Genomic DNA, 11,356 nt, shown 5'->3' on the forward strand with positions numbered 1-11,356 from the left:
ATGAATGAGTACTTTTTTGGTGGGCTCATTTCTTCTGTTGTTCATCAGAACAAAAGTTTTGATGTTTGAGCATTTCGTATCCTGAACTAATAGAACACTTCTCATTTTTAGGTCCTAACATTTGGCTAGAGTACGGCCAGTACTCAGTCGGCGGGATTGGTCAGAAAGGTGGCCTTGAGAAAGTGCGCTCTGTGTTTGAAAGGGCCCTCTCGTCTGTCGGGTTACACATGACCAAGGGACTCGCCATCTGGGAGGCTTATCGGGAGTTTGAAAGTGCCATCGTGGAAGCTGCCCGGGTGAGTGACCAGTGCTTGCCTTGGCCACCCAGGGCTGTCCTCGTAAGTGGTCTTGGAGAAACATAGTTAACAAAACGGTCTTTGCCTGTCACTTAGTGGGTGGGCAGTAAATAAAATCACGAGTCTTTGTGGAGTAGCAAGAATGTCTTCTTTGACTAAAAAACAGATGACCCTACAATTTTTTCCTGATATTTAAACATACTCCTGTTTTAGTTACTGGTTTCAGGTGACAGTACAAGGATAACGAAGTCATTCCAAAAAAAAGATTTTATATGTGTGTGTGTATACATATGTATGTGTACATATATATGTATATATACATCATGTCCCATAGTAACTGAGAGATTTGATCCCATCATAATTGCGGTTTTTAGACTAGACTATGATTTATAGAATTTTACAGTCCCCTCCCTAGTGTCTCTTTTCCACTCTGTGTGTGACCACAAAGTTGTTGTTGGTACACCGTGGAGCCCTGTCCTTAAGTTAGATCACTGTGGTTAAAGTAGCCCAGTCCCGTCTTGATTGTGTCCCTGTTGAGAAATGTGCAGTGGTGCTCTCCCCTTCCCTGGACTAAGGCGTTGGGACTGAGCCTCTGGCTGACACGTGCGGCTGTCTCGAGTGTCAGTCGTGACCCCACATGGAGTCTGCTCCCACGCTCCCCTCGGTGTTCATGCACTTTCCGGCCACTGTACTTGTACTCTTGACCTCCCTTCATCTGGGAGTCTGTTCTCCTCTCTCGCCAGCTCTGGAGAGCCTGTAGGAGCATCCCTGGTGCCAGCTCCTCCAGGAGCCTTCCCTTGATTCCCTCCCTTCATAATGACAAACTCAGCCCTGAAAACCAGCTTGAAGCGAGCTGCCATCCTTTGATACTTGTGACGCTTCGCTTTTGTGATGCTTATGCTGTATCTTGTTGTAGTCCTTTGGGTACATTTCTTTTTCTTTTTTTTTTTTTTTAACATCTTTATTGGGGTATAATTTCTTTACAATGGTGTGCTAGTTTCTGCTTTATAACAAAGTGAATCAGTTATACATATACATATGTTCCCATATCTCTTCCCTCTTGCGTTCTTGGATTCCTTCTTGCTCTCCCCTCATAAACACTTGCTAGGGAAAACATTCACTTTTGAGCCTCGTGCAGCATTTGGCACAATACCTCATGTATGAGAGGTCCTATGAATTTTTTTAGTGTGAACTAAAGATGTGCTGAAATATTTTTTGAAGTAGGAAGAACCAGAGTTTGTCATTTACTACGAATTTGCTTCTTTAGCCCATAGCTGGCTTCCTTTCCCCTTTTGACCGGGAACAAACCTTTGATTCACAGCTGGAGAAAGTCCACAGTCTCTTCCGGCGACAGTTGGCGATCCCACTCTACGGTAAGAGAAAGTGACCCATCCACAGCCAGTCCTTCGTCGTTCTTAGAATGCTTTGGAGCATGTCACGTGATTAGGCCTTTCCCAGCATCTCGTGAGGCGAACGTGGCTGGTGTTGGTATTCTCATTGGACAGTATCACTGTGGACAGGGCCCTGGGGAAAAACATATCTTGAATTGTTCATGCTCAAGTGGGTTACGAGGGTCAGGGGCAGGACTAGAAGCAGACTTTCTGACCCCTAGTTTCCTGTATTAAGACATTGTCAGGGAGGCAGAGAGAGGGTCTCTGAAAGGAATAGGGAAACTGACTCCCTGTGTTTTCTGGGGGAACTTTATTGAGTAAGAGCTCCATTATGAGCGTTTTCTCTTCAGAAGTAACCTCCATAACAGTGTGGGGCTTGTAGGTGGGCTAATATCCTCCTCCTGTGGAGGTGAACTGGTGGTCCAGGAGCGCAGTCGATTGGAAGTGTTCCTATCTGAATTTCTTGGGACTTGGGAAGGAGTCTTCTTTTGTGTGAACATATTTTGGCAAGCCAAGCCTTTGAGCTTGAACATGAGCAGCGCTGGGAGGACTTCCGAGCATGGGAAGAATTGGGTGCTGCCATCTTGTTTGTTCCCCAGGTGTGGTTATGCGTTGCACACCCTCAGAGCCTCTGGCCAACTTTTTTTTTTTTTTTTTGCGGTACGCGGGCCTCTCACTGCTATGGCCTCTCCCATTGCGGAGCACAGGCTCCGGATGCGCAGGCTCAGCGGCCGTGGCTCACGGGCCCAGCCGCTCCGCGGCATGTGGGATCTTCCCGGACCGGGGCACGAACCTGTGTCCCCTGCATCGGCAGGCAGACTCTCAACCACTGCGCCACCAGGGAAGCCCCCTCTGGCCAACTTTACTTGAGCCCAGGTGTTATTTCTTTTTACTTCCTGGTTTATTTGGATTGGATTTGACAAATTATGAAATGGCTCTCCAGTCAAATCTTTGGGTGACAAGCAGAAAAGGCTAGAGCTGAGCTGGCTTCTATGTTTAATCTCACATACCAGTGTGAGGCAGTACAGCTTGGTGAGCAGAGCATGAACTTGAGTCAGACTGCGTGGGTTCAAAGCCTTGTTCTCCTGTTAACTGTGGCCAGTTGATGTAACCCTCTGCTTATGTTTCCTGAACTGCAAAGTGGGAATCATGGTAGAACCTCCCTGGTAGAGTGGTGAGGATCGAATGAGGTAATGGATGTGAAGTGTTAGAACATAGGGAGCAGTAGGTAAGTGTGGTTAGAGCGTTGCTGTTAGTTTCATTTAACTAGGTGGTAGGGCTGCCCAGGATGGTGCTTTGAGACAGAGTCTAAGACCAAGTCAGGGCTCAGCAGAAGAGCTCAGGATTCCATAAGTAAGAGCCCTGTGGCCACAGATGTGGGAGGGGCCAGTGGCACCTGAGTCTCAGGGTTTACTCTGTGTTTGAGTTGATAAAACCCAATGGCAAGACCCATGGGCTGAATCCATCTCTCAATAGATATGGAGGCAACGTTTGCAGAGTATGAAGAATGGTCAGAAGACCCTATACCAGAGTCAGTAATTCAGAACTATAACAAAGCACTACAGCAGTTGGAGAAATATAAACCCTATGAAGAAACACTGGTAAGTGTTGGTCTCTTTTACAGTAAACGTCTCTCTACAAACTTTTCCCTAATTGATAGTTGCAAGTAAAACAGTATCTTTAACATTTGTTTTATTGTGAAATATACTATAGAGTGTATAAATGTGTACATTCAGTTTACATCCTAATAATAAAGTGAACATCCATGTACCCACCACCCAGGTTAAGAAATAGAGCATTGCCAGTACCTTAGAAGTCTCCTATGTGCCCCTCTCCGATTGCCTCCTCTTCCCTCTCCCGAGAGGTAATCACTTTCCTGACTTTTGTGATAATCATCCCCTTGCTTTTCTTTATAGTTTTACAACCTATGAACGTATCCTTAATTAATATATGGTTTAATTTTGCTTGTTTTTGAACTTCTATATAATGGAATCATGCTGTATATTTTCTTTCAACATGTTTTTTGGGTTTTACTCATGTTGATAAGTATAGTTTTAGTCCATTTGTTTACACTGCTGTAAAGTTGTCTGTGTATAAACAATTTATTTATCTGTGTTCTTAGGTGGTTGGGTTGTTTCCAGTGTTTTGCTAGGAGGAGTAGTTCTGCTCTGACTGTTCTTGGACGTATCTCTTGGTACACATGAAAAAGAGTTTCATTCCATTACGTCAGAATGGAATTGCTGGGTCCTAGGGTGATGCTGAACTGTTTTCCAGGCTATCAGTTGCTACTCCCGCCTGCAGTATCTGAGAGTTCTCATTGTTCTGCCAACCTGGGGTATTGACATACTTAAATTTTAGGCAATCTGATGGATCTCAAATTATAGTTTTAATTTGCACTTCCCTCATAACTAATGACGTTGAGCATCTTTTCACACCTATTGGCCATTCAGATTTCCTTAAAAAAAATTTTTTTTGAAGTACCTGTTAAAGTCTTTGGCTCATTTTTTTTTGGTTTGTCTTTTTTCTAATTGATTTTTAGGAGTCCTGGGTCTTAATCCATACTTTTGGTTGTATGTATTACAGTTTTTTCCTCCCAAGTTTGTGGCTTGTCTTTTCCTTTTTTTTTTTTTTGCGGTACGCGGGCCTCTCACTGTTGTGGCCTCTCCCGCTGCGGAGCACAGGCTCTGGACGTGCAGACTCAGCGGCCATGGCTCACGGGCCCAGCCGCTACGCGGCATGTGGGATCCTCCCGGGCCGGGGCACGAACCCGTGTCCCCTGCATCAGCAGGCGGACGGACTGTCAACCACTGTGCCACCAGGGAAGCCCTGAAGACCAATTCTTAATTTTAATCTAATTGGATTTGTCATTCTTTTCCTTAGGGTTTGTGCTTAATAAATCTCTCCATACTCCGAGGTCACTAATATACTTCGTTCTGTTTTTCTTCTGAAAGTTTATATTTTGTCGTTCAGCTTTAGGTTTTCTTCTGGAATGGATCTTCGGGTATGGTCTGAGGCAGGGTCCAATTCCGTTTTTCCATATGGAGAAACAATTGTTCCAGTGCTGACTTTGATAATTCCATCCACCCTCACTCATATGCTGCCCCACATCTGTCATGGATTAGCTTTCCATTTCTGTGTGGGTCTATTTCTGGGCCCTCTGTTCTGCCCCACTGGTTTATATTACACTGCCATAATGACGATAGTTTTATAATTAAGTTTCGATCTTTGGTAGCATGAGTCCCATCCATGTTGTTCTCCTTCAAGAGGGTCCTGGCGTTCTTTAGCTCTTAGTACTTCCGTTAATAGAGAATCAGCTTGTCAAGTTCTATTAAACAAACAAACAAAAAAAAAAAAACTTGATTTTTTTTTTTTTTTTTTCCCTACACTGCACCACATGCAGGATCTTAGTTCCCTGACCAGGGATCGAACCCGGGCCCTTGGCAGTGAGAGCATGGAGTTCTAACCACTCGACCGCCAGGGAATTCCCTTGAATTTTTGATTGGAATTGCATTGAATCTGTAGATCAATTTGGGGAAGAAGTTATATCTTTTAAATATTGAATCTTCCAATCTGTGAACATGGTATAGACCTCTGCTATTTAAGTCTTGTCTATAAAGTTTATAAATTTATCCAGTGTCTTGAACACATTTTTAGATGTATTTCTAAGTGTTTTTTTTGATGCTATTATAAATGGTATCTTTTTAAAGATTTTATTTTCTAGTTGTTTGTTCCTGGTATATAAAATGCAGTTTTTTTAATATTAATTTTTTAATCAAACTTGCTCAATCCTTATTAATAATTTATAGATTTGGGGAGATTTTATGTGTTGACAATACACACGCAATATTATTTGTAAATGGCATTTATTCCCCTTTCTTGGTCTTAGAATACTTTTAACTTCATTTACCACCCCTCAGACTTATGCTTTGTTTTCTTGTATTTCTTGTCTTTTAGTTGACCCACAAGGCATCGTTATTAATGCTGCATTTTGCAGTTCCAGTTTGTTTACATTTATGCATGCATTTCCCATTTTCTTTGCTCGCTCTTCTCACGTCGTAGATCTTTCACCTGCAATCACTTTTCTTTTGCTTAAAGTCTGCCCTTTAGCATCTCCTGCACTGGATATTTGCTTGTAACAGATTTTCTCAGTTTTTGTTTGTTTCAAAAGGTCCTTACTTTGCTCTCCTTGAGAGTTAATTTCTCAGGATATAGAATTCTAGGCTGGCAGTTCTCTTCTCTCGGCAGTTAAATATATCTTTTTCTCTTCCGGCTTCTGTTGTGCTGCTGAGTCAGCTGTCCGACTCTTGCTTCTTGGAAGGAAAGCCTTGTTTGTTCTGTGGCCACTTTTAAGGTCTCATTGGTTTGGTTTGCTGTCTGGCAGTCTCACTGCAGTGGGTCCAGATGTGGATTATTTTGTATTTATCCTGCTTGAGGTTTGTTGGGCTTCTTGGCTCTGTTTCCGGTATCTTTCGCGGCCTGGTGAGTGAGAACACAGGCTCTGAGAGATGGGCTGCCTCAAATCTGAATTTTATCTCTGGGCTAGTACTTAGCCTCCTTGTGACTCAGTTGCCTCGAATGTAAGATGGCTACAGAAATGATAGCTGCTTCCTACGATTGTTGTAAAGATCAAATTCTTTAAATTTATTTATTTATTTATTTTAGTTTTGGCTGTGTTGGGTCTTTGTTGCTGCGCACGGCCTTTCTCTAGTTGTGGCGAGCGGGGGCTACTCTTCCTTGCAGTGCGTGAGCTTCTCATTGTGGTGGCTTCTCTTGTTGCGGAGCACGGGCTCTAGGTGTGCAGGCTTCAGTAGTTGTGGCTTGCGGGCTCTAGAGCTCAGGCTCAGTAGTTGCGGTGCATGGGATTAGTTGCTCCACGGCATGTGGTATCTTCCCGGACCAGGGCTCGAACCCGTGTCCCCTGTATTGGCAGGTGGATTCTTAACTACTGTGCCACCAGGGAGGTCCCAAGATCAAATTCTTAATATTATCTCTTAAACTGGCAAAAGCTTAACCTTCCCTTAGCTTAACCACTTTCACTTAGATTTTGTTTGCAGTATTTCTTGTTTCTTGGCCAGTTTGTTGTTGATTTGCAAGAAGCTTTTTTTTTAATATTTAATCTAGTATTTTCAGTGGCACAGTGTGTCTGGGTAACTGATTTTGTCATTCTTAGTAGAAACTGAGTCTCTCCAATATCATCTTTCTAAGTTCAGAGCATGCGTGCTCTCTCTCTGGTCTGCATGTGCTCCCTCTCCCTTTTTCACGTGTAAATGATTGGTATTTAGTTGCATTTCACAAAGCTTCATTCATGAAATCCTCAGGCAGTTGAATTTTGTTTTGACCTTCAGCAGAGTGTGGCTGAGGAGAAAACAAGTTGAATAAGAGGATTTTGTTTAAAAAGAATTTTAATTGTATGCCTTTGGATCAGTAAACATTGAGCATAGCCTCCTCCATCTCCTGCATATACCTGTACTCTGGCAGGAGCTGGTATTTGGAGTGATGAACCTGAAATAGCACAGGGCACCAAGCAACTCTGGTATGGTTGCATTCACCCCACTCAGTAGGCCCAGAAAGTGATATCTGTTTTGAAAGGATGGTTAGCAGTGGTCGTTGGCAAAGATGTTTCTCTTTCATTCAGTTCCTGATTGATGGGAGATTTAAATTCCCTGTGGTCTGGGGATGGAGTTTAAAAAGGGTTTACGGAGCCTTTGTAACTATTGCCATGAAGAGGCACTTTGGATTCACTTTCTGCTCATCAATTTATAGACCTGATATGCAGAGGTTCTGCGAGTGGGGATTGGTGATTCTTATCTTGGTGTGGCCGTTCTCACCAAAATTTACTGCGGAGCTGTGTGTGCTTTCTGACAGTGTCACATAGCTCATTCCAATTTCATTGCCATTCTCCTTTGCCCCAGTTGCAAGCCGAAGCACCCAGGCTGGCTGAATATCAAGCATACATCGATTTTGAGATGAAAATTGGAGACCCCGCCCGCATTCAGTTGATCTTTGAGCGCGCTCTGGTCGAGAACTGCCTTGTCCCAGACTTATGGATTCGTTACAGTCAGTACCTAGTAAGATAACCTACCTGTTCTAATCTCACTTTATTTTTTACCAATTTAGGTTCCATTTAAAGAAAATCAGAAAGAGTGCCAGTAGTTAGCTGCATGCCGCTTCTCTCTGCTTGACTCACTAAGGAAGTCTCCTGGTGTTTTAAGTTATTTTAAACTGATAACTGTAAAAAAATTTTTGCATAGCCTTACTGTTGCGGACTTTATAACATATTAATTTTTCTTTTAACTTATTATCATGGAAAAACGTAAATACATAAATGTAGACAGATTAGTAAAATGAAACTGCAGTTAACCATCACCCAGCTTCAACACTTAATTAATGGCACTAGTCTAGTTTCATCTACAATCTTACTAGGTTCCTTACCTATTTTCCTCCCTTCCATGTTATTTTGAAGCAAATCCAGAAATCACATTTTGATGGTAAATATTTCAGTGTGTATGTATAACAGATTTGAATCGGGATCTAAACAAGATCCATACATTAGGATTGGCTGATGTCTCTTAAAGCTCTTTGATCTCTAGGTTCCCCTCTCCACCTCTCTCCTCTTTTCCCGCAAAACCCCTTGTGATTTTTTTGTTGAAGAAACCAGTCATATTAAGGAAATGTCTTTTGTCGGTTGTGCTGGGAATGTCTCATGGATGGTGAAGTCTTAACAATAAAGTTTTCTCTCCTGACCCTGGCATTCTTTATCATAGGATCGGCAGCTGAAAGTAAAGGATTTGGTTTTATCTGTACACAGTCGCGCTGTTAGAAACTGCCCGTGGACAGTTGCCCTGTGGAGTCGGTACCTCTTGGCCATGGAAAGACATGGAGTTGATCATCGAGTGATTTCGGGTGCGGATGTTTTTGTGGGAAGACTTCTAAGCTTTTTGTCCTGAGTCAGAAACATTGAGCTGTGACAGAAGTTATTAAATCGGCGTTCCCCAGGCGGTTACTTTGGGATATTGGGTATTAGTGACAAGAAGGGCTCTAAATGGGAGATATGAAGTAGTTGTATTTTTTGACTTATTAGAACTTTTTAATGTCTTAATATTCATTGTGATTTTCCAGGGAGTCATGGTCTTTTCACCAACTTACTTGACCTGGAGCACTTTAATGCAGGGCACCTTGTGGGATGTGCCCTTTCTAGAACACAGTTTGTACACCACTGTAGTAGCCTTTCTTTTGAACATTTCTCTCTAGCTCATTTCATTTTTGTTGCATCCCATTATTACTATTTAAGCCATATGGAATTTTATAGTCAGTAGCAGTTTTTAAAATCATCTTGATAACTTCTTTTTGAATTGGCAACAAATCCTGGCTTTTTCTTCGACTCCAGTGACCTTCGAGAAAGCTCTGAGTGCTGGCTTCATTCAGGCCACTGATTATGTGGAGATTTGGCAGGCGTACCTTGATTACCTGAGGAGAAGGGTCGATTTCAAACAAGGTATTGAAGTTTATGTGTTTCCTATCAGAACTGAGTTTTTCCTTAACATGTGTTTTGGTAGGATGTCCAGTTGCCCAGATATCCCATGGTGGGGCAAGTGATATTGGTCACTTTTTTTTTCCTCAGAAATTTTAGCTATTTCAGTTTGTAACGAATCATGCTGTTTATTGTAAAGGGAGAGAGTAATGGTCCTTACGGTTTACACTGGCTCCTGCCAACTTCTTTAGTCTCATTTCTCCCTTCTCTCCCTTCTGTGTATCCTAAATAGTTCTTTACATGGGACTGCTGTGTTCCTTTTAAATCATGGAACGTCCATGGCATCCCCTGCCTTCCTCTCTCCTCCTCCTTCAAAAAAGAAAAAAAAAAAAAAAAAAAAAGAGCAACCAGAACCACACGCCCCCACCCCTAATTGGTGCTTGCTTCCTCATGCAGGGAGCTTTTAGCCATTCTGCCGGCTCGGGGAGACCCCCTCTGCTGTGGTCCCGCACATGGCGCCCTTGTCACCTTTGTCCTCGTACTGTCTGTGATGTGCTGTCTTCCTGTATCTGCCTCCCCCCACTGTGTGATGAGGGCAGGGCCTGGCAGTTTTATTTCCGTGTCCCCAGCATGATGCCAGGGAGCTTCAGTGTAGGATTGAAAAGAACAAACCAGACGTGGCATGTGGCTTCCTCGAGCCGAACCTCTCTGCACTTTCTCACAGACTCCAGTAAAGAGCTGGAGGAGCTGCGGTCTGCGTTCGCCCGCGCCTTGGAGTACCTGAAGCAGGAGGTGGAGGAGCGTAAGTGGGCCTCCCGCCGCGGCCGCTCGTGCTGCCTCTTCTGCTCCGTGTACCTTTTTAGTCAGAGGCGCTTTGCCTCTCAATTACTTTCTGATTTCGTCTACTTCTGTTCTTCAAGGTTTCAGTGAGAGTGGAGATCCAAGCTGCCTGATCATGCAGAACTGGGCTCGGATTGAGGTAAATGTTTTTGACACATTGTCAGTTTCATCCCCCTTTGAGGGACCTTTGTCCGATAGTGTGACCGAAGCTGAGTCAGGATCCCAGGTGACGGTCTAGGCCCTGTAAGGATTCATGTTTATTTCCTTGCTCGACACACATTTGTTTCTATCTTAGGGAGACCCCTAGCTCCCAGCTCAAAGTTGCGCAGCAGCTGTCTGAATGCCAGGCACTCACTTGTGTGTTCCCTTCCCGCGCTGTGCCCCATTGGTGAGCACGTTCCCAGCGTGAGCCGCTTGCCAGGCCTTTCACTGTGTGCCGGGGGATGAGATAAGCCCTGTCCCTGTGCTAGTAAGGCTTCAAGCTAGTGTGGAAGACAGACAGTTTCACAAATAATCAGAGGATATAATGAGTTGAATGTTATTGCTGAACCAAGGACCCCAAGGTGAGTAAGACGTGAACCCTGCCCATAATCAGCTCGTAGGATTGTAAAATTCTAACGTTTTGTCCTCTGGGGGAGAGTCAGGTATCAGGTAGTTGGTGGGTGGGATGGTTGTGTTGAGACCACGTTAACGATGCAGCAACTGCGGCTCAGAAGTTAAGAGCCGGCATCTGCTCCTCGATCCATCTTTCTTTCTCTGCCTTGCCCTTCAAATAAAACACTTACAGTTAAGCTTGTTAAAAATAGAAAACGCCTGGCCAGTACTGTCGTGAGTGCCTGTGGGCTCCCAAGTGTGGTTCTCGAGGTGAACATGGGCAGGCAGCCTGAGGCTTGTTGCTGCAAAAAGGCTGACATGCTTGGGCTGGGCTGTTATCGTGGGGGGTGGCCCATGAATGTCCAGGGACTTAAGTAATGCTGATAGTTTTGGGGTGAGTTTTGGGGTGGGAGGTTTTTAGCCATGTGCGTCTGAAGTGTTTTGTAACAAGTGTCACCATCATAAGGTCTGAGTCCTCTCCTAACTCAGTCTGCTAATGCGTGCAGGCTCGACTGTGCAATAACATGCAGAAAGCCCGGGAGCTCTGGGACAGCATCATGACCAAAGGGAACGCCAAGTATGCCAACATGTGGCTTGAGTATTACAACCTGGAAAGGTAACCGGCCGGGATTGGGGGCGGTGCTTGTCAGGTGTGACCCGCATGCCCCCTGCCTATGCAGCCTGGGCCTGCTTGCAGTACACTGCTTCTCTTTATCGTCCTGTCTCTCCTTGGTGGCGGGGGTTTATGGGGCAGGGCTACAGAG

General features: G+C 44.2%; 1 protein-coding gene across 4 annotated transcripts in view; it reads left to right on the top strand.

Moving 5' to 3' along the window:
* The window catches only part of SART3 (spliceosome associated factor 3, U4/U6 recycling protein), a 33,461-nt gene that overhangs the window by 12,094 nt on the left and 10,011 nt on the right, over window positions 1–11,356 (top strand). For 2 of the 4 annotated variants that reach the window (XM_089894612.1, XM_022550656.3), the window contains exons 4-12: window positions 112–296; window positions 1,564–1,669; window positions 3,164–3,288; window positions 7,600–7,755; window positions 8,452–8,590; window positions 9,075–9,182; window positions 9,883–9,960; window positions 10,079–10,137; window positions 11,099–11,208. In XM_089894612.1, the coding sequence (XP_089750738.1) occupies window positions 112–296; window positions 1,564–1,669; window positions 3,164–3,288; window positions 7,600–7,755; window positions 8,452–8,590; window positions 9,075–9,182; window positions 9,883–9,960; window positions 10,079–10,137; window positions 11,099–11,208 (1,066 nt within the window). The remainder of the gene's footprint in view (window positions 1–111; window positions 297–1,563; window positions 1,670–3,163; window positions 3,289–7,599; window positions 7,756–8,451; window positions 8,591–9,074; window positions 9,183–9,882; window positions 9,961–10,078; window positions 10,138–11,098; window positions 11,209–11,356) is intronic. The other 2 variants (XM_089894614.1, XM_022550657.3) reach the window with 1 other exon arrangement.

This window comes from Delphinapterus leucas, chromosome 14 (assembly GCF_059928025.1).
Source record: "Delphinapterus leucas isolate spDelLeu-1000000601 "Yukka" chromosome 14, BTC_Dleu_Yukka2, whole genome shotgun sequence".
Lineage (NCBI taxonomy): Eukaryota > Metazoa > Chordata > Mammalia > Artiodactyla > Monodontidae > Delphinapterus > Delphinapterus leucas.